Raw genomic sequence first — 23,530 nt, 5'->3', positions numbered from 1 at the left:
GTGGCGGAGCCACGAGTTATTTTGACACCCAAAATCGCAGATTTTAATTCATATTCAGAAGAGTTTAGGTAGTAAAGTCTATATTAAAAATATACTTTGGAAGAAAAATATGAGAAGAAAATTTTGAATCCGCTACTGGTCACTCAAATTATTTTTAAGGGTTATATGCACATACAAGTCAGAAAAAATATTTTTCCTCTGATTAAAATCTGAAAAATATACATAAAAAGTGCTTGCTATTTCAAGTCAATCGTTCTCCTAACCTTCGACAAAAATATTTTATGCCACGGAAAGCAAATACATAGTTATGTGTGTTTGAAGACAAAGTACACAATTTCAAAATGGGCTATGACATTATAGAAAAAAGTCCTTGAATGAATGTCTGCAAAAAGCATATCGGACATTAGTAGCTTCATCGAAACCACAAAATAGTTTGAAAGAGAAGGTGAAACGTGATAACAATTTTAAAAAGATCTATGAGTAGTGCATCAAAATGGCACAGCTAGTGCCAATTGAGCCCGAAATACAACAGGGCTGCACTACTCTCTACCTACCTACCTAGAAAAAAATATGTATATAGAGAAATTTCCAAAAACTTTAGGTAGTAACTTATCAAGTTAAGCCAAACCATGGACTAAAACCCCACTACGCAGACGTCAAGTCATTATAAACTTTCCGTCGCAAAAGTTTCAACTGAAAAAGCTTTCATCACACAGTAGCTTGCGTATCGAGTTAGCCAAGTAACTACTGTTAAAAAAGCTCAAGCAAAGCAAGCTCAGCTTAGCTGCTTGGGATCCAGTTTCGTTGCTAACACTTAACATGGTCAAAATCAGTATCGAAACTGAACGCAACAAGCGCACAACAAAGAAACCCGCAAATGCGCTGGCGCAAAGCAAAACGATAGTGACGGTGTTAGTGACCACTAGTAAATGCGTAGAGAGTAGAGCAGCAGTGAATGTGAATTTAGCTATATATGAATGTGTTACAAAATACACCTATTGCAAAATACATACAAGTATATGTGTATATAGTTATATATATGTAATGTAGGGATGCAAGCAAACGCATACTAAATAAGTCAATGAGATTGCCCAATATTAAAAGGCAAATTGTGAATGGTGAATAAGTCAATGAGCGTAGAAGTGATCGCATCATCGCATCAATTTAACAACAACAAGCGCACGCTTAATATGTGCACACACACACGCACACCTACAATCACAGCACTGCACAAGGAACTTAGAAATAAAAACAAAACACCGACCACAAAAGCGTCAGTAAGACATTAAAACCCCTAACAATATTTTATTGCAAAAACAATATTTGCATATACATATGTACATATGTATATCCATACATATATATCCAAAATATAATCACTACACCTACGCAAAAGCATCGGTTGTAAACGACAACAAATACATAATTGTGAATAGTTAGTGCAAAAACAAAAACAACAAAACCAAAATATGTTATGTTATCAGCGTAAAGCGTCGCTGAGCTGCTTCACCTCTGTGCTCTTCGTCTTCATCGCAACGTTGCTGCATTGGACACAGTTGACCGCTGGTCAGGGGTTAGTAAATTGTTTTACAAAACATTAACCATATACATGTCTATGTACTTCTGTAAGCTTATGTGTGTGAGTTAAAATTGTGTAAAGAAAACGCCAAGAAATAAATGAATGAATGTGCCGAGTGCTCGTTTGATGAACAACTTGTTATTTCAGTGAGTGCACGTAGGTGTTAAAACTCACATTCCTATGGCCAAATGAATATACAAGTACATACATATCTGTTAACTTTGTTGTTACAGCTGCTAGCCAAGTTACATTGCTCGAAATTAGTCACTTTGCTCGTTGATTTTGTCTATTTTTCTATTTGTTCTTCCTGATAAATTTGCAATGTGCACATTTCTCAAATAGTGTCGTTATTACGTATTTATTTAACATTGAGTCACTCTAAGGTTTTACGAAACATCGCAAACATTGCTTGTTGGCTGGTTTTTGGTCATGAAGTGATCTCATACGGAGCGCAGCACCTCGCATTGTGCACAACAGTTCGGCTTTTGCAGCATGCTTTGACGAAACAAAAGACTTAAGCGACAAACGAGCAAATTGAGCGCAACAAAAACACCCAAAAAGAAAAACCAAAGCAAGAAAGCGAAAATGAAACAAATGCAGAAAAACAAGAACGGAAAGTAACATTAGTAGTGCTATGGTTTATGAATCGGGCGAACATAATGCTAGGCCATACTGCCACCAAAACTTCAAAATATAAACTTAAATTGCCATGGGTTAAATTAAAACATGATTTGTTTATGTTACAATCGACAAGTATAGAAAATTGTGTTACAATATACAAAAAAGCCTACAACAAGTGTGCGGTCAAGATTATGTAACGATGCGATCCGTTTCGAAAATTCTATGTAATGGTTTTTCTAATCCAATTTTTCATGTTTTCTTGCTTTCTGTGATAAAGAAAGACTTAAAAAAATGCATGCCATATTTCAAGTAAATTGGCTGAAAACTTCAGTTATTATGGCAACTGTATCGAAAAAGTATTTTGGCCCAGCTGCTGTTACATTAAGGGGTCAGTAGGGTAATCTAAAAAAAAAAAAAAATTTTTTTGCATTTTCTTTTCCTTTATACCCTTAAATTAATGTAGAAACCCACTTTACCATTGGAAGGTTTCGAAAAAGGCCCAAAAATAATAATACCGATAAGACGATAACCATTCACGTACTTTTTAAGAATAAATTGGGTTTTTGTGTTTCAGATGATCCAAACATAAGAAATCGTGTCCGCCAGTGAAAAAACGCATCTCATTCACCTAGCCATTTCTCCGACAGATGTCATCAAAGAATTCCGAAAAAATTTGTTTATACACGATATACCTCATGATATGTGAAAAAAGTTCTATTATAGAAAAAATTAAAAAAAAAAAATTAAAAAAACAGGCCAGATTACCCTACTGATCATACTATCGCTGGCAACTGCAAAGCCGAAGAGCTAGCCATAGGGGGGAATGAGACCTCCATTAGCATCCTGCATTCTGGCACTGGACCAATGTATCGCGCGTGAGCTTAGCAGATGTTGATCGACGACTAGCTATTGAGTCACTGCGAGATTCTTTTGGCCTGGATTAGAACTAGGAAATCTCCTGAACTACCTGCCTTTAGCAAAGTTCATCTTGCCGCAACGATAGGAGCTCTTACTGTACACTGTTCAATAGATATTCATATATGGAAGAGCATGAGGTGGAAACCACCACACACTTTCTCCTCCATTGCCCAGCCTTTGCAAAACTGAAGTTGAAACATCTCGGCAGTCTTAACTTCGGCGAACCGGAAAACATGGCCGAACTTGACATTAATCGTCTCAAGAAATATAGAAGATTTAGGAGAACGAACCCGCGTTCTAGGCTGCCCAATAGAGATCCCTGTTAAAACCGACCTCTTTACCTAACGTAATTGGCTTCTAAAAATGTAAACTTTTTTCCTCTGAACAATTTTTTTCAGAATCTGTGTGGAAATGTTCTTCGAAACAGCTGAGCCAAACGCATTAAAAATTTCACACGCTTTTTCTAGATATATTTTTCAAATACTGATCTATGTTATAACATATTTATTAATAATTTAAATTTTTTAAGCCCTCTGAAGTGTAATTTTTTTGACAAATATTAACTCTTTGTGAAAATTCAATATTTTGACTTGTTCTTTGATTATTACCCATATCAATCTACAGTTATAATAATTTTTTTAGATTATGGGATTTTAGATCATTTTAAGCAGAAAAATCTTTCTCACCGCAGGCAACATATTTTCGGTGCCCTCCTGGAGATCGGTTATGAGATAAAGAAAATCCAAACATTTTTTTTAAATAAATCACAAATTTTTAAACTACATTAAATTCAATTCTGTAAATGTGGATTATTTATTTATTGAAAAACATGCCACTTTAAAAAATTTTTACGAAAAAATCATTTTATAGTACTTGCAAGAGGAAAAACCACTATTTGCTATAAAGATGATCCGATTTTTGAATTTTGATTTATCAAAGATAATTAGCACTGTGTTACTATTTTTGTTCAATTATTGTGTAAGAGATGAGAAAGAGCGCTATAACGCTGTCCATAAGTTCGGTATCCATATGTTCGGAAGTAATGGATTATCTGTTCGACTAAAATTTATGAAGTTTTGCACTTTTACCTAAATTACTAATATAACATAGGGGATGGATAGGATTTATTACTCGGTTAATGATTAATCAATATACATACCTGTAGCTTTCATGCTCAGCCACTTAGTAGCAAACAGAGATCTCTAATTTTATCTATATAGTGTATAATTTAAAGTAACCAATTTATTTTTTTTCTGAAAAGACTTTTTATTCTGAACACATTTATGAAATTGTTATTGAAGAGCTTTACGCCTACATGATGAGTTAAAAAAAAAAAACAACCACAAACTATGCGCAAAAAGTCATTGAAACTTGACTTTAATGGGAATGCGTATACTTCATTCTTATAATTGCAAATATCATGAAATCCATGTAGGTTTATTTTAAACAAACGCATACACATTTTATATATATTTCTGCTAAAATAACTTTACGTAATTAACTGAGGTGCAAACAAAGTTATGTGCATATATATATATATGTATATGTATGTATACTATATAATAGCTGCCTACACCTGTTCGAAATATTTCAGACTTCGACATTTCGGATAATCATGACGGCTTCTAAATTAATTATTTTTTAATTTAAACATTTCTAATTGTAAATTTTGTACGAAAGCTACATAAATTGAAGTTGTTTTTTGCTTTTGCAATATTTTTTATACACATATGTATATAAAATCCATTTAAATATATATATATGTATATATCATTATTTTTGTTGTAATCAATTAAAAATTTGCATATGTACTAGGGTGTTTCATTTAAATTTCGCAGACACATAAAAATTGTGTTTTTTATGTTGAAAGTAAAATTCTCTGAAAATTTGACTTTTGACTTTAAGTACTTCCTTTTCGATTTTTAACATTTTTCGAATACTATATTTTTGAAAAAAAACAACCATTCTGTAATAAAAAACATTAAAACAATTAAAGGTTTGAATAAAATTTATATAAATGTTTCCAATGTCATTGTTATGTATATATTGGGTAGTCGAAAAAGTTTTTTCGTATTTTATCAATAGATGTCGTTGTAGTCGTATTTCTCCAGTGCTACCAATCACATTGTGTCATACCATATAGTGTTGGAAAGATGAGATTTAAAGTTTCATTTCACCAAAAAAGAAAAAGTTACGGCTATTCAAGGATGAGTTAAAATATAATGAAGAAATTCGTGTAACACAACAATGGTTCGGTCGCTTCCGTTCTGTAAATTTCGAAATTTCGATTTACACTGATGCAAGTTTTAAGCTGATGGAATAATGTCTCTAGCGGAAAAATGGCAAAAAGTGGCCGACAAAATTTTGTTCATTATTGTTCATTACGAATTTAAAAAAAATAAGTGGAAATTTGATTAGAAATACGAAAAGATTTTTTCGACTACCCAATATTTAATGATTATTCTACAAAATTACAAGCTCATAGCGTTTTAATTGAAGGCAGGCAACCGTTTTATGTGAGATATGTGATATAGTTATATAGGTTTTATGTGAGATATGTGATATAGTTGTCCGATCTCGCCGATTGCGACAAATGATCAATAGTACCTCAAACATCACCTTTGTGTTAAATTGCACTCAGATATCGAAAAAACTGACGAAGAAATTTTTATAATTCTGAAAACTTAATCTTCACCCCAAAAATCACTGGCTCGAAACCGGTGGTAGACCCGTATCTTGTAGGCAAAGGTGTTCAGAATGTTCCGTAGAACATTTTACGCATAAGCGTTTTAATAGAAAATACGACCCGCTCTCATGTATGTATATGGTTTTACTTGCATGCATATATAAAACCAAAATTGATTATTAACTTTAATTGGCCATAACGATTTTTTTTCTTTTCGCAGATGTTGCAAAACTCGCAACTTTACTCTTTTTAGTGGGAAACATAATTAATGTCTTCTTCTTCTTCTTACATAATAGTTAATCCCAACGCTTACGGCACCTGTGACCAAAACTATTTTTGCTGATTGTTTTGTCAAACCAAAAAAAAATATGACAAATAAAACTAATTATGCAAAACATATGTATGTAGATATGTACTTTCCAGCTTCTGAAATATTTAACGTGCTGAAATATTGGTGAAATTTCTTAAAAAAATACTTTTCGAAATTCATTCCATAACTAACTTTTAACGCTTGACCTAATTGTACTTATGTAATCCGCATATCTCATATACTATACAAATACCTGCAAAAATGTAACTATTGCCAGTTAGGACTTATCTTTTCCATTTTCGAACAATCCTACACGTTCTGGTCGCATTTTCGTTCCGGCTGCTTCCTACATAGCTATTTTGTGCTTAATCACATACAAATATATGTATGTTTATACATTTATTTTTAAGTAGAAAAACGCCAGCGCTATGTCTACTATTACGAGTGGCAACTAATCTGACCAAAAATGTTGACGAGTCATAGATACATATGTCCAGTTAGAAGACCGCTAAAAGCTGCAAAGTAAAAGCAATGAAAACAAGTACAGACAGCACACACGCATACATATAAGTAGATAAATGGCAAAAAATATAGGTACAAGTATAATAAGCGTGTTCACACACAAATATGTATGTATGTATTGCAGACTGGAATTTAGCGCACACAAAAAAGTAATAATTAAATACGTTTCCTTTTGGTATTGCTGTGGGAAAAATATTTTTGGTAAAAAACAAGCTTAATTAAAAACCTAATAAAACATTAGCATTACAGAAATAGTATGATACACTGATTTTACGATAAAATAGTTTCCATATAAGTCGCTTTGTATTTCTGCATTATGCTATAGTGGAACGATCAAATAAAAAAGTTTTCTATTTTGAACTATTTTAGAACTTGATTTTGATCATTCAGTGCGTATGGTAGGTATACGCTATAGTAGTTGTAAAGCATTCAGAATATTGGTATGGTAGCTAAAAATGGAAAAGACATTAGCGGTAGGGCGTATAGAAAGCATACAAAGATCTGTAAGTATATGCATCAGTGGAGCTCTTTGAACAATGCCAAGTCAGACAATAAAAATCATTTTACATTCACTGTCAACAGACTTGTTCTGTAAGCAAGTGGCAACGAATTCAGCCCTTAGATCAAAGGGATGCTCCCAATTAGTCGCCGTTCATAAGGGCATTCTCAGTAAGTTCCCGTTTCTACCCAATACCACGGATTTTCGTAATCCTATAGAATTCAACTTAAATTGAGTCTCCACGAAAGAGTGAGAAAGGGACTAGGTGGATAAGGGCGCAGGGATAAGCATCTATACGGATGGGTTCACACTACTTAATCCAGTGGTGCCTTTTCAACAAAATTATATACGAAAATTGTCTTCCATCTACCAGGACACTGCAAGGTTTTCTAAGCAAAGGTCAGAGTAATTAAAGAAAGCCTTCTTAGTCTGACAAGTATTGTGTGCACATAAATGAATATATTTATATGTAAAGATAGTCAAGGGGCTTTGGATTCACTAACATCTCTTAGGGTGCAAAAATGCTTTGATCTCTTAGTGGATCTAGCATTATATTTTACGATAAACCTGCAATAGATATTCCTGTTAACTGTGAAGCAGATGAAGAACAGCCACACCCTACAATCAGACCCCGGAGAAGAGGAAATTTACATGCCTCTGGACACTCGTGAATGGGATATGGGCCGCATATGTCCACTATTGAAAAGGAATGACATAAGAACTCTTAAAGGAGCGCCAACAGGTCACCATCTAATTGACAGACATATCAGCAAATTGGAAACACCATATACTGACTATTGTACAAGCTGTCAGGAGGTAGAAGAAAAGGAGACTATGGGAATATATATGGAAAAATAATAATTTATAATGATAGCCTTCATCAGAAGCACGGAGTGGTTCAGAGAAGAGACTATATATAGACGATTCACGTTTAAAGTGTTCAATTAACTCAAAACGGTTTCCCAGGAGTAGCCATTTGAATTTGCCAGAAGTCAGAAGAAGTGGAGGTTGCGGCACGATAGTGGTTGAAAATTTGACAAAAAACTTATCAAGAATCAATCCAGTAGCGATAGTGCATTATCGTGGTGCCAAAAACCAAGTGTTGTCGGCCCATAATCCCGACATCTTTTTACGAAAAGCTTCGCGCATGGCACATAACACTGAAATAGTGATATCTACTTAACTCCATCTATGTATATATACTCGTATACCTTCACTAAGGCATGAATATTCATTTCTTTCTTCAACTAATGAATCATGATCATTATAATGGTTGTTTACCATGTGAACAATAATTTGTATATACAGTACTCAAGACGCATATGTTCACAGCCTCGCGCACAATATTTTTTGCATAATTGTGGTAAATATAAATGTTTGTGGTTACTTCCGCTTCCGTGCGGACTTTTATTGTGGTAATTTAGATATGCAATATAAAATAAAATGTAAATTGCACATATACAAAAGCATACATATTTAACATGCAGTTATCCACAAAGGCAGGGATCCATAAGTCTTCAGGCAGCTTTGAACGGCTAATGGATTTTGAGAGCCTCTACAATTTAAACACTTTTTTTTATTGATTCCCCACTCAATGTTAATTCTTGCATAAAAATTGAATCCCATCCAAAATATTTTGCAGACGCCAGAACAAGTAATAGTCCGAAGACTCCAAGTCTTGAGAATGTTGTCGATGTGATAGCACATCCCAATCAAGCTGCAAACACTTTTGGCGAGTCTTCAATCTTGTATGAGGTATCGCATTATCCTGGTGGAACCCTACACCTTTTCCTTTGTTCAATTCTGGCCACTTCTGTTTGAGTGCATCACACAATTTGTCCAGCTGATCGCAGTACACTTCAGAAGTAATTGTGGTATTGTCGAGCAGAAGCTCAAAATAAACGATTCTTTTGATATCACACCACCAAACAGACAACATAAGTCTTTTTTGAAGTGGTTTGAGCTGGTTCATCGTTTAGACCATGATCTTTTGCGCTAACATAACATTTATTTGGTGACTATATGTCTTCGAAGTAGTTTGAGTCCAAGACTATAATTTCTTGCGCTTTAAGTTCTTGTAACCAACCCACTTTTCGTGGCCAGTAACATTGCGCTTCAAAAATTGATCATTTCTTTGACGTTTGCAAATACGACAAATCAAATTATTTTCTGTAAGAACATTAGGAACCCATAGGTATAGCAGGCTTCGAAATTATTCTTAGATATTTCATGTGCTTGTGAATGTTCGCGTTATACACAAGTAATATTTTAGCAGTTTCCCGAGTTGTTATGCGATGATTTCCATCATAATTATTTTATTTTAGTCACATCGGCTTCAAGAGTGCTTCCAAAACGTGGTGCAACCTCAAAATCGAAATTGCCGGAGTGAAATTTTGCAAACCGATTTGGCATTGATATTGATTGTAAAACAGCGAAATATGCCAATAACGCTGTTATATATCTTCCATTTTCGATTGGCCACCAAACAAGTACTATTCCGAAGTATTTAAGAACTTTGTTTTACAAATATATCAGCCCTTCTATATCAGCTGTTAAAATATGTAAAGGTAAAGCGGCTAGGTGTAAAGTTGGAAGCGAAAAAATTCAATAAGATCAACTGTTGTCATCAAACTAAACTTCAAATTACTTTGAATGACTTCCCGAAATACTGCTTGAGTTTGCAGTTCTAAGCCTGTTGAACAAATCAGTAAGGTTTTTTTATCACAGACACACTCGGAATTTTGTAAATGTAATCCCTTTTAACTTTAAATAAATAATAATTATACGAAAATTATTTAAACTTTATTTCCTTTTTTGCTTACAGTATTTATTCAATAATTGCGCCCAACACGCTGCGACCCAACGCACAATATCATGTAGCGGTGAGTGTACATAAAGCGCCCGAACCAGTCAAAGTAAAACTGGGTATAATCGGTAGCAGCTATACCGACTTCAAATTCGCGGAAGTGCGACCATACTCCACGGAGTTGGTGTATTTCGAGGTAAACAAACGATTTTCACTTTTCTGTACCTTATCACTATCAAGAATACCTTCAATCCGCACATTAGATACCAGCACTAAAACGTGATCGCTACAACTTAACGGCTGAGGGTCTGAGTGGCGCTATATTCACCAATGAAACGCAGCTCAACTTCGACACAAAACAGTTCACAGTATTGGTGCAAACCGACAAAGCAATTTATCGGCCTGGGGATTTGGTGCATTATCGTGTGCTCGTATTGGATGCCAATTTGAAACCAGCACGTAATACCGGACGTGTGCATCTAATAATACGGGATGCTGGCGATAATATCATACAAAACTACAGAGATGTACGTTTAACAAATGCCGTTTATAGCAATGAGCTACAATTGTCGGACTATCCGAAAATGGGTGAATGGTCGCTGAATGTTGAGGTGATGGAGGAGTCACACCGTGGTACATTCGAGGTGGTTGAATACATATTGCCGAAATTCGTGGTGGACATCGATACAGCAAAACATGCGATCTACAAAGATGGCAAAATTCGCGCAAACGTCAAGGCAAAGTAAGTAAATGTGTTGTCATCAAATCGTAGCGCAAAAAAACACCGTTTGATCGTGTGTTCTTTTGCAACTCGTTTAACAAAGAAGCGATTAGTATAAAAATTGGTTTCCTTCTAGTTATGCCTACGGTGAACCAATTAAAGGCGAGGCTACACTCTCCATTTACCCAACCTTCTTCGGTTCGTTGCAACCGTTTGTCAATGATTTGATTACGAGAAAAGTGGTGCCCATTGACGGCAATGCCTTTTTCGAATTCGATATACGCGACGAGCTCAAACTCAAGGAGGATTACGAACGCGAATATTTGTTGGATGCGTTAGTTGAAGAAAAGTCCACTGGTTCGGTGCAGAACTTCTCTACTGTGATAACGGTGCATTTAGATGCATACCGTGTTGAGACTGTACGAATTCCTAGCTATTATATACCGGGTGTGCCATTTGAAGTGACGGTAAGTAAATACAAACGGGGGTGCTGAAATAGAGCACAATGCAGTCGATAATAAATATTATAAATAAATAGAAATATTAAATTTTGATTTCAGGCAAAAGTTGTACGCAATGATGGTGCTCAACTCAAAGACTTTCCACCCGAGGCGACAGCATATCTAACTAATGTCTATGGTAGCAGTGAAATGTACAATAAAACTGTATATGGTATCAATACGAATGGTGAATTCAAAATGAAATTTACAGTGCCAGAAGGTGATAAGGATGAATATCATTCCGTTATTGTAAGTTGTGGGTAGAAAGCAATGATGAAAAGACGGTTTAGAAAGCAAAAGTAAAAAATGTTATTTCTAGTAATCACTACTAATTCAAAGAACAAAGATTCGTAGTTTCTTTCTTCGAGATACATATACATATATGTATATATATAGTAGTATTTAACATTCAATCTTCTTCTCCACAGGTGAACTATATTGGCATTATTACGGACGTAGGGAAAATACCACGTAAACACTTGCATAGCAAAAATTATATTACCGCAAAAATATTGAATGACAAGTAAGTAGAAAGAAATCAATATCCATTTCCCTTCTGATCAGAAATGTCCATGCTGATCAGAAAGAAGTATTTTAGAATGCCAATTTTTCTCTTCATTAAGTTTGTCCGTTCCTCTCTATATACCTGAATTAGTTCCTCAGTTTTTGAGATATAATTCGGAAATTTTGCACATGTTTTTTTCTCTCCAATAAGCTGCTTATTTGTCAAAACCATTTATATTGGACCATTATAGGCCATATTAACTAACCGACTAGCCCAGAGTGAACCCTAAGAGGCCATCTGAACTACCGGCTTTTAGTAAAGTCAATCTCTCCGCAATTTTATATGTTCTGACTAACACTGTCCAATGGGTTCGGCTACGGTGAGGCTAAATATTCAGTCGGATGTTCTTTGCTAAAGCTGTTTAGAGGTAGAATTGTCTAGTCAATATCTTTTTTGTCCGGCTTCTGCTACACTGAGATTGAGATATCTCGGTAGACACATCTTTGGCGAACCTAGCGAATAGTCGATTTAATATTAACTGCCTTAATTTTGTGGTTAGCTCAAAACACTTTGTCGATCTATAACGATCTTGTGATCCACTTTTAGGAGTTCGCGGGTAACACAAAGGACGAATATCCATTCATGATTAACTTTTTTTTGGATCAACCCTACGACCTAACCGATCAAAATGAAGTTCTTATATGGAAAATTTTTTTAATTGACAAGTTATCTTCACTAAACGATGACTACACCTCTGGACTTAGCAAGCGAACTCCATCTGGTATCGCAAAGTACCAAAATGGTCTATGCGTGTCTTATTGGTCTACCAGATTGACCTAACCTAACCTATCATGAAGAAATAATGCTTAAATTATTATCCAGAAAGTGGCAGAAGCTCTCAATATATTGTTCCATATTCTATGGCTCTCATAAAAACTGACCGATCAAAGTCAAGCATAAGATCTTGTATACCATTTTATACTATAAGAATTGCATCTGTGAAGGATATTATAGCTTTGGTGAAGCCGAAGTTAACGTTTTTTTCCGTTTCTTGTTTTTTAGGCCTATGATAAACCAGGATGTCGCGGTAGCTGTTCGTTCCAATGAACCCATGAAATATTTTGTGTATCAAATTGTAGGGCGTGGCGATATTATAACATCTCATGCTGTTCAGGTACGAACTTTATATCTATATAAAATTTAGGAATATTCATTATAACCAATATAATCATTTTTAAATGAATAATATTATTAATATACATATATAAATACATTCAAAATAAATTAATAATAAAATAAACTACTTTTAGGTGGATAACAGCAACTATCATACTTTCAAATTTTTGGCCACATTCGCTATGATGCCGCGCGCCAAGCTCCTCATCTATATGGTGGTGAATGGAGAGTTTATCTACGACGAGCAAGTGATCGAGTTCGAGCACACTTTGATAAACAATGTGAGTAAATATAAAAAAATATTATTAATATTTATTATGAATTTCGTTGTTAGGTGCAAGTGGAAGCGCCGCTTAAAGCACCGCCAGGCCAAGACATCGATATAACAATCACAACAAAACCTTACTCGTATGTCGGACTAATGCTCGTTGATCAAAATGCGGCGAATATAAGAAAAGGTAAGCGATTTTTTTTCCTTTTTTAGCTCAGCTGAACTTATCTTAATATATAACTTTGCGTTTTAGGCAACGATCTCAGCTATGAGGGGCTAATGACAGCGTTAAAAACCTATGAACTGCGCGATGTCAATACTCAAAGCGGTTCGCCTGGCAAAGAATCGGGCGTTATAACAATGTCGAATGCGGATTTCATAATCGAAAAGGGTAAGCACCTTGCAGTTCGTATGTATGGCGGTAATAGTCATTTTCGTCATTTCCAGAACCGGAAACCACACCGAATTTGTTGCGTGACTATGACGATGACGACAATAAGTTGACTACAATACGAAAGACTGATATCGGGCCAGCACATCACATCGAAGTGAACACTTTGGCACCGGGGAAGGGTCGTTACGCTTTCTCTTATACGCCCAAACCCTATTGGCATAATCCGCGCATATATTTGATGCATGAACCGGCGGACACTTGGCTCTTCCTAAACATGTCGGCGGGTAATGAGGGACGTACGACCTTACATCGTCGCATACCTAGTTCCATGACTTCATGGGCGCTGTCCGCATTTTCACTAGATCCAATAACCGGTTTGGGTTTGACGAAATCATCGAAAACACTGCAGTCATATAAGGAATTCTATATTACCACCGAAGTGCCATATTCGATTAGAAAGGGTAAAGACGTTACTGCATATATCCATTTATTTCTATTTATCATAAATTTATTTTTACGTAGGAGAGACCATCGCTTTGCCATTCGTTATCACCAACAATAAGAACAGCGATTTGGACGTGGAAGTCACATTTTACAATACCGCGCAGGACTTTGAATTCCCACCACTCGACAGCAACGGCGATCCCACACCAAGTAAATAATGCACATCAATTTCGAATATAAAAATTTTGCACGCAACAACTCACCTACCGCAACATTTTCTAAACATCGCCTTTTTTCCAGAAATCGAATTGTATCGAAGTCGCAAAGTGCGTGTGCTAGCGCAATCTGTGAAACCTGTCGCTTTTATTGTGAAACCCAAACGTGTCGGCGCCATTAATGTTAAGGCTGTGGCCAACGCTCAGCTGGCTGCCGACACGATCGAAACGACACTACTTGTCGAATATCCAGGCGCAACGGAAACGGTTAATCACGGCTTCCTCTTTGAGCTCAGCTCAAGCCCACAAACCAAAACGAACATCACCATCAAGGTGCCACGAAATGCAATTGCCGACTCAACCAAAATACAAGTGACTGCCGTCGGTGATGTTATAGGTAGTTTGCTGGGAAATATAGAGCATTTGATATTGCTGCCTACGGGCTGCGGTGAACAGACCATGGTGCACTTTATGCCCAACTTATTGGTGCTACGTTATCTGCAGGTAATAGTTACATCGAAAATAAGTTTTTACCAAATAAAACGTCTGATCAACATTAATTTGAAATGAAAATAATAATTTTTTTTAGCGCATCAGCCAACTGACCCCGGCCATTGAACAGCGTATCAAACACAATCTGGAAGTGGGCTATCAGCATTTACTCTACTACCGACATATGAACGGTGCTTTCAGCGCTTTTGGCATAGAGCAGAAGCGAGGCTCTACGTGGCTAACCGCCTATGTGGCACGTGCGTTACGGCAAGCAGCACCGCATATTTACGTGGATGAGGCGATTGTGAGAAGTGCTTTGGAATATTTAGTTAGCACACAAAATGCTGACGGCGGCTTCGAAGAGAGAGGAGATGTATTCGAGGATTTCGGTGATGAAGGCTTGAGCTTAACGGCATTTGTAACGTTGGCCTTTATGGAGAACGTGGTAAGTGAAATGAAGCGATTGATCGCACAAAATTAATTAATTTCCAAACAAAGAAAAAATTATGAAAGAAATAATAACAAAAAAATAAATAATAAAAATAAAAAATTATTGAAAATAAAAACAATCAAAATTTTCAAAAATAAAAAAAATATGTAACAAAAATATAACATAAAACAATTATATAATAATATAAACAATTCCAAAAAAGTAATAATAATGATATAAAAAACTAAATAATAAAATAAGTAATAATAATGATATAAAAAAACTAAATAATAAAAAATAATAAAAATTTAAAAGAAAAATAAATAATTATAATAATAAATAATCTCAATATATATATATGTATAAGAAAATGAACAATTTCAGAAAAAAATAATAACGAAATACTATATAAATAAAAAAGTAAATAATAAAAAAACAATAAGAATAATTAATTACAAAAAAAATAAATAAATAATTAAAAGAATAATTAAAAAAAACGTAAATAGTAAGTAAACCGACAAATCCAGATCCATAAGATTTGTTAGAAAAACGAAGATCATTATACGTAGTATATGGAAGTTGGGGTAGTATCGACCCGATTTCATCTATTAACTAGATATTATCATGCCACATACTAAAAAGCTATTCCTTGGGTTTTGAGCAACCTCACATACAATCACCAATTCAATCCATTTTGGATCCACAGAAATACGGATTTTGTCTCAATTTCAATTGTATATCTCACACATTGACCGATATTTTTAGTCAGAAGTCAACTATAGGTACCAAGGGGCTTCAATAGCTTTGATTGGATTTGGACGATTTTTGATCATGAGGTGGAATATTTTAAATGATTTATTAGTGCAAAATTGTATCCCGTTATTTTAGTTACATCTTGATTTGTGTACTGGAAGTGAAAGAAATAGGCGTGGTTGTTGTCCAATTTCGCCCATTTTCACACTGTCACTGTTATACAGCGGTTTTACACCTATTATAAGTAAGCATGTAGCAACAATTCGTTCATATGTACACATATGCTTATATACATAAGTACTTTTAGACATCTAAATCATGCCTTATCCGAAGATGATCTAAAGTCAAGGCTTTTCTTTAATGAATTTGTCAACAAACTTCTATCCTAAATACATAAATTTCTATATCATTGCCCTAATTCATACCAACGATTTCGGAATAAACTCTGTAAGAGAGGTCAAATTTCCTTATCGTTCATGTCTTCTTTATTGTATCTAACTCTGGAAGTTTATTCCAAACTAAGGTACTAACCGATAAGAAAGAAGGGGCAGCAAACGAGCATTAAAGAGAGCGAAAAGTGAGGTGAGGAGAGCATCTCTTGAAAATTTAGACATAAACATTTAAGGCATCTAAAGCCATCAGATCTGGACTGCCGATTGTCAAAAAATAATTATTTAACAAAAACTAATCGTTTATGTTCAAATTTAAAAGTGTTGGACTCGTAATAAATAGAGAAATATCTGGAAATCCTCCCACACCCCATTTCCACCCCCTCATTTAGGATAAAGAATCATTTTGACGATTTTCTCTTCAAAAACCGGCAATTTACATCACATTTTTATTATTATAAATTTCTGTGCAAATTCAAATTTAAAATTTCTTTAATAAAAATGTGCCCCATATGATTCTGCACATTTCTGCATTTTTATATTTTCTCTACGACCAGTAGTTTAGAAGTTATAAGCATTTTTGTATTCGCTTGTATTCGGCGGCTGCTTGCTTCATGCTTCTGGTCGCCTGGTAGAAATCTGAGATTTTGGCACCAAATTGAATGCAATTTTTCTGCAGCGGCGGCGGATGCACCAAAAATTTGCGTGGGGCGTTGCATACGCAAAGGGGTCAAATTGGGAACACGGAAGCGGGACGTACTCCCGGGCCGGAAACCGGAACAGATCACCGACCGGAAATGAAGTAACGGTATCACACTTCCGGTGTGGGACCCAAACCGGAAGTCACAAACCGGAAACGGATATATCTGGCCGGAAACCGGAACTGAGCGCCGAGCGAAAATGGAATAACGGTCCAACAATTCCGGTGTGTACCCGAACCGGAAGCAGAACATGTTTCCGGCCGAGCAGATGTCCGCTTCCGGTCCACAACTTCCGCTTCCGGCGCATCCGTTTCCGGTTGGTGACTTCCGGTTTAGGTCCCAGACCGGAAGTGTGGTACCGTTATTTGATTTCCGGTCGGTGACTTGTTCCGGTTTCCGGTCCATGGGTATGCCCCGCTTCCGTGTTCCCAATTTGGCCCCTTTGCATATGCAATGCCCCACGCAAATTTTTGGTGCATCCGCCGCCGCTGCAGAAAAATTGCATTCTATTTGGTGCCAAAATCTCAGATTTCTACCAGGCGACCAGAAGCATGAAGCAAGCAGCCGCCGAATACAAGCGAATACAAAAATGCTTATAACTTCTAAACTACTGGTCGTAGAGAAAATATAAAAATGCAGAAATGTGCAGAATCGTATGGGGCACATTTTTATTAAAGAAATTTTAAATTTGAATTTACACAGAAATTTATAATAATAAAAATGTGATCTAAATTGCCGGTTTTTCAAGAGAAAATCGTCAAAATTATTCTTTATCCTAAGTGAGGGGGTGGAAATGGGGTGTGGGAGGATTTCCAGATATTTCTCTATTTATTACGAGTCAAAAACTTTTAAATTTGAAAATTTTGTCCAGTTTAGGTGATATCTGGTTGCTAATAAAAACTGGTACAAAAATAATAATTCAAGAAAATAAATGATAACGATAAATAATAAAAAAGTGTTAATGGTTATCTGTGTACATAACATAAAATTTAAAATGTTTTAAACTCATTCCTCATTTCCACAGAAATCCTATCCCGAATACACGAATCTCCTCAACAAGGCTTTAGACTACCTAACTCGTGGTCTGGATAATTCTAACGATTTGCATGCAACAGCCATTGGTACTTACGTGCTATCCCGCGCCAATCACAACTCAAAAAGCGCTTTTCTGCAACGGCTCGATGCAATGGCCGTCAATGAAGGTTTGTACACCGCTGCAAATTTTCCACATCACCACCTATCTATTAACGGTAATTTCTTACAGATGGCAAAAAGTGGTGGAATAAGACAGCGCCAACCGCCGAAGGGCCCTCACCCTGGTACAATCGCACACGTTCGGTCAACATTGAGATCTCATCATATGCGGCGCTCGCGTTGCTCGAAAACAATCTGATCGGCGACGCTTTGCCAGTGCTGAAGTGGCTGGCGGATCAGCGTAATGTCTTCGGTGGTTTCGTCTCTTCGCAGGATACTGTGGTTGGCATACAAGCGCTGATGTCCTTTGCCGAACGCTTTTCGAGCCAAGCGAATAATGTACAGATCAATGTCCAATATGGACAGGGCGCGGAGACTATGCTTATTGTGAATGCGCAGAATTCGCTGGCGCTGCAAAGCTACGAGGTGAGTGTACAATTGATTATAATACAAAAATTTCTAGTATTTAACCAAAATTATTTCGGCCACAGCTACCCAATACCATAAAAAATTTAACCATATCGGCTACAGGGCGTGGCATGGCGTTCGCACAACTTAGTTACACTTACAATACGAATGTGACGAGCGCGTGGCCGAGGTTTGTGTTAGATCCGACAGTGAATCGCAACTCACATTCGGATTACTTGCATTTGTCGGCTTGTGCTAGGTGAGCGTTAAAGGAGTAAACTCAATTTTTTTAGGAAATTCTAACACATTTTTTTAATTTTTTTGCACTACTTAGTTTTGTGTCCGTAGAGGGTGATGCTAGTCGCTCTAATATGGCTGTAATGGAAATATATTTACCCAGTGGCTTTGTCGTCGACACCGAGACATTGCCTACCCTGGAATCCAGCGAAAGGATTAAGGTAATGACTGCATTACATTTTTATTTGTTTTCGGCTATCGAACTTTAATATATTCTAACGAATCTTCAGCGTGTGGAGACGCAACGCCGCAATACAGTCGTCGTAATTTACTTCGACTATTTGGATAGACGGGAGGTTTGTCCAACTTTGCATGCTTACAAAACTGTCAAAGTAACCGGCCATCAGCTGGTGCCAGTAGTCATGTACGACTACTATGATAATGGTAAGAACATAGTCCAAACATATACATACATATATATTAGCTATTCATAACTATAAAACTATATCGTACGCAGCTCGTCGGGCGCGTCAATTCTACCGTGCGCCAAAATCCGTTGTTTGCGATATATGCGAGCACGCCAACTGCGGCACGCTCTGCGAGAAGGCGGAGAAGCGCGCATCTCGTCCCGTCGGTGGCAGTGATGGCGATGTGGAAAGCAGATCTGGCAATGCAGCTGCGCGCAGCATAGCCTCAGCGATCTTGCTGCTAACGCTGGCAGTGTTTGCAGCGAATTTGACATAACTGTTTAATTCAAATTGCAATATATACTAATTTTACAAAACAAAACAAAAAAAATACAAAAACAAAGCTTTAACAATTACAACGTAACAACAAGTGATACTAAACAGTGTGCGGTGCTGTGCATAGAAGCACATTTGCAAACATTTTACAAAACATTTGGGAGTCATATAAGGTATGCATGTTAAGAATGTTGTTAAAAATTTATTTTGACAGATTAATATATATATAAAAGAAATGTAAATGAAATATGTTCATTATTACATTTGAAAATCGAATATGCAAACGTAATGTATGTATGTATATATACTATTAAAATGTTAACTAAATATGTATTTAGTAATATAAGCGCCGAACTACTATTGTAAAAAAAACAAATTTCTAACACCGAAAATTTCCCACAACTTTCCCTAACTCAGTTCTTTCTATACAGAAAGAAATAAATATTTCTAATAATACTAAACTTAATGAAATTTACTTTTTTTTTAAGTCTTATGACACTCTAACGAAAAAGTCTTGAATTTACGTTTTTCGTTTGGGCTTTTTACTTTCCATTAGGCTCATTATGGTTTTGCGTAACTCCTCTGTTTCACTCAGCTCTAACTCGTAATTGCGTATTTGCTCATTTTTGTCCTGGATTTGCGCCTCCAACACGGATATAACGTCGTCGGATTTCTTCTTTGCATCCTTCTGTTCTTCGTAAAGCTTGTGTGTTTTGCTCAACTCTCGTTCGCGCTCGTCAATAAGACGTGATTTCTCTTTTATATCTAATTCGAAGGCAGCGATCGACTTTTTCAGCTTTTCTATGCGTGTTGCCTAAAAAATTAAAAACGAAAAGCAAAAAAATTTAAATCCATTTCAATACGGCGAAAGACATAATCAGTATTTACATTTTCTCGGGAATTGGTTAGCATTTTCTCTAGCTCCTTTGTTTTTGTAGTCAGTTCCTCCTTCAGCTCGCCATTCTCCTTTTGCAATACTAGAAAATAATTTTGAAGAGTTTTTAGATCAAATAAATAATTAAAATTGTTAAATAATTATGAAAAGTAAATATGATATATAATAAATATGCATATACATACATATATATAAATATACATTGCTTTTTTTATTACCTATAACTTCGGAGACTTTAACGGTCAAGCGCTTTTCGCTTATTTGCAACGACTCCGATTGTTCTGACAACTTTTTCATCAAACTCGCCAAATTGTGTTTCAAATTGTCTTTTTGCTGTTTCAAATCTTGACATTGCGTTTGTAAGCTGTAACCAAGTATTTATATAAATTAAAGTCCGTAATTATTTACATTAGGTTAGTTTAGCTTACCCCTCTTGACTGACGTGTAGCTCGAAATTCATCATTTCATATTTTTGCAACTCAGCATTTTGCAAATTGATGCGCTGCGTTAAATTTGTGATCTAAAAATAAAAAAATTTATAAAAATAGTAAATATAATAATAAAAAAATTAACCACAAAAACAAAAACAAAAGAAAAAATTATACAAAAATTAAATAAAATATAATTAAAAATAAAAAAATCATTAAAAATAAAAAATAATAATCAAAAAATTAAAAATATTTAAAAAAAAATAAATAATAATAAAAAAATAAAATCAGAAATTAAAATCATAAAACCAAAAACAAAAAATAAAAATTATAAAAAAATTTAATAAAATATTATTAAAAAAATAAACATAAAAAATAAATATGTAAACACTTCACTTCTTAAATACACTTCTTAAATAAACACTTCAAATTCGCTACACATAACTTAACAACACCACTTACCTCCTCACTAGCGATTTCCAAACGCCTTTGCATGCAACTCTCAGAGCAGCTAAAAATTTCACTTTTGTAATTGAATAACTCAATAATCTGCGACATAGCGACATTCTGTAACTGATTGTTACGATGCGCGCTGCTTATCAGTTCAATCAGCGCATTTAGACGTTCTTCCATTTCCTTGCCCACAAACGTTTTGTGACTTTTCATTATAATATTCAACCTTTGCCACTGATCACTGTCTGCTGTGGAGTTATTATTGCCGCCAACACCTTTGTAGGGTGTCAGTTTCGAGATTTGCTAAGGATAAAAAAATAATACATATACATATATGTAAATAAACGAACAAAAATAAGGTAATCGACCACTTACATTTGCAACTTCGACCTGTGGGAAACGTTCGAATTGCGAAATTTGAAAAACGGCTCCGCACACCTCCTCACTGCCACCGACCATGGCACGTGCCAATGCATTTTGTATGGTTGCAAATTGCAGGAGCGTGCAACATTTCTCAAAATACGCCTTCTTCGCCACACCTGCGAAATTAATTAATAAAAGCAGGCAGTAGGTGTATTTTTCGATCTCTTCTGGTGTTGTTGCATTCAGCGGTATATCTGTGCGGCCACTGCTTATTAGCGGTGCAAACATTTTGTCAAAATATGACTCCGTTATACGTGATAAGACCAACTTTTCAGTCTTTGGGTGATGTAATAGCGATGATAGGAGTTGAAGGATAGCGGATATGTGGCGTGCGCTAGTTTCTGGTTTTTCGGATATACTAATTAATTGCACGATGTACGAGGGATCGCGTGCAATGCGTGCCGGTATCGACTCCTTAGGAACTGGGACAAAATTATTTCAAATAAATAAAAATCAACAAAAATTTGTAAAGAGATAAATACCCAATGTTATTAAACCATTTAGTAAGTGCACAGTATCAACACCACATATATCGGAATCCAGCCACTTGCCAAGCAATTCAAATATTCTTGGTACATTTGAGTCCAGACTTATTACATTTTCTTGGCTATCAATCGGAGGAATTGTGCTCAGTTGTAAGATATAGCGTATCAGTCGGAAAATTAAACTTAGGCATGTATGCTGTTGCTTAGAGATGTGCTCTTCTGCATCTTCTATGAGACCGCAGGACTCCAATTGCTGAAATAATACCGATTAATATAATAAATCAAATTATTAAACGTAAATAAAAATAGATATACGACCGTTTAATATTATAAGTCAATTAAGTTAGAAATACATACGTTAAGTAGACGCTCCACATCTTCACAATAATGTGTATAGCTTAGCATTGAGCGATGTAGACACGAGTGTGACTTGGAATCCAGTAGAAAGTCAATTAAATGCTGTAAGTACGGCACGTTCCAACTTTTGATACATTCCTCAACGGTAGCAAACGTTGAACGTATAAATAACTCCAAATCTTTTTGATTCGGCGCATGCGTATCTTCACTGAGTATGATCAACATTTTACTTGCCAGCATACCAAAGCTTTGTATACGTTTCGTAAAATTTGAAATATTCACCGAACGTAAGAATAGAAACATCACCACAAAATTTTTGTAACACAAATTGATTAACACGGACAGCGCCGACTGTGCCAGGCTGTCCTCGCTTTCTTCAGTGGCTTGATATATTAAATTTACCAGCTGTTCGAGTAGAACTATTAAATATGGTTCCTCCCAGCTTATTTGTATGCCATATGTTAAATCCTGCATGAGCGTTAATAACTTTTGAATCTTCTCTTGTCCATGCGAACGTTTAAGCACAAAAGATAACAACGGTACGAAACGAAAATCCTGCACTAATGCGCGACGTGCGGTCAAATTGCGACTTAAATGTTGCAAAAGCGCGACGCAGGCCCACAGTGCATCAGAGTCTGCAGCTAAATTGCCCATCACTGCATGCAAGTCTATGAAAAGTTTGGATGTTTCCAATTGTAAGGGATTAAATAATTGAGGTTGCACAGTTGTGCTCAGTAAAGAAGCGGAGCGATTTAGCAATGCCAATGATTCGATAGTTTGTTGGTTTCGGTAATTTGTGGCATGCGTACAAAAATCGCGCACATAACTAAGCGCCTGCTGTGTGGCCGAATCATTTGCAGATTCACCAAGTGTGGTCAGAGCTGCGGCAGTTACACTTCCGTTTGCGTGCTTGGTAGGCGCCATCGTATGTTATATATATAAATAGGCAATATTGATAATCACTCTATAAACGTA

The 23,530-nt window shown here is 35.8% G+C and overlaps 2 protein-coding genes across 2 annotated transcripts; one reads left to right on the top strand and one right to left on the bottom strand.

Moving 5' to 3' along the window:
• Positions 1 to 851: 851 nt before the first annotated feature.
• On the top strand, positions 852 to 19,658 carry LOC120767923 (CD109 antigen). The gene is made up of 20 exons (XM_040094282.1): positions 852 to 1,573; positions 9,960 to 10,137; positions 10,205 to 10,683; positions 10,799 to 11,129; positions 11,223 to 11,411; positions 11,591 to 11,685; positions 12,730 to 12,841; positions 12,978 to 13,124; positions 13,178 to 13,301; positions 13,368 to 13,505; positions 13,562 to 13,969; positions 14,031 to 14,162; positions 14,253 to 14,671; positions 14,757 to 15,104; positions 17,957 to 18,134; positions 18,197 to 18,552; positions 18,618 to 18,793; positions 18,869 to 18,992; positions 19,062 to 19,215; positions 19,289 to 19,658. Exons 1-20 carry the CDS (start codon positions 1,470 to 1,472, stop codon positions 19,513 to 19,515), a joined length of 4,419 nt encoding a protein of 1,472 aa, XP_039950216.1. The 5' UTR covers positions 852 to 1,469; the 3' UTR covers positions 19,516 to 19,658.
• A 224-nt stretch (positions 19,659 to 19,882) lies between these two features.
• Positions 19,883 to 23,530, bottom strand: LOC120767924. The gene is made up of 8 exons (XM_040094283.1): positions 22,556 to 23,530; positions 22,196 to 22,451; positions 21,666 to 22,135; positions 21,300 to 21,593; positions 20,838 to 20,929; positions 20,628 to 20,773; positions 20,403 to 20,491; positions 19,883 to 20,328 (listed from the first exon to the last, which is right to left on the bottom strand). Exons 1-8 carry the CDS (start codon positions 23,477 to 23,479, stop codon positions 20,035 to 20,037), a joined length of 2,565 nt encoding a protein of 854 aa, XP_039950217.1. The 5' UTR covers positions 23,480 to 23,530; the 3' UTR covers positions 19,883 to 20,034.

The sequence above is a fragment of the Bactrocera tryoni genome, chromosome 2 (assembly GCF_016617805.1).
Source record: "Bactrocera tryoni isolate S06 chromosome 2, CSIRO_BtryS06_freeze2, whole genome shotgun sequence".
Lineage (NCBI taxonomy): Eukaryota > Metazoa > Arthropoda > Insecta > Diptera > Tephritidae > Bactrocera > Bactrocera tryoni.
The sequence above is the reverse complement of the archived record's forward strand: the minus strand, read 5'-3'. Positions and strand labels throughout refer to the sequence as shown.

Coding starts and splice junctions, on each gene's coding strand:
- LOC120767923 (XM_040094282.1), top strand. CDS start 1,470: ATGTTATGTTATCAGCGTAAAGCGTCGCTGAGCTGCTTCACCTCTGTG. Junction 11,130..11,222: donor GTGTGCCATTTGAAGTGACG/GTAAGTAAATAC, acceptor TTTTGATTTCAG/GCAAAAGTTGTACGCAATGA. Junction 18,993..19,061: donor AATCCAGCGAAAGGATTAAG/GTAATGACTGCA, acceptor ACGAATCTTCAG/CGTGTGGAGACGCAACGCCG.
- LOC120767924 (XM_040094283.1), bottom strand. CDS start 23,479: ATGGCGCCTACCAAGCACGCAAACGGAAGTGTAACTGCCGCAGCTCTG. Junction 22,136..22,195: donor AAATGGTTTAATAACATTGG/GTATTTATCTCT, acceptor ATTTTGTCCCAG/TTCCTAAGGAGTCGATACCG. Junction 21,594..21,665: donor CACAGGTCGAAGTTGCAAAT/GTAAGTGGTCGA, acceptor TTTTATCCTTAG/CAAATCTCGAAACTGACACC.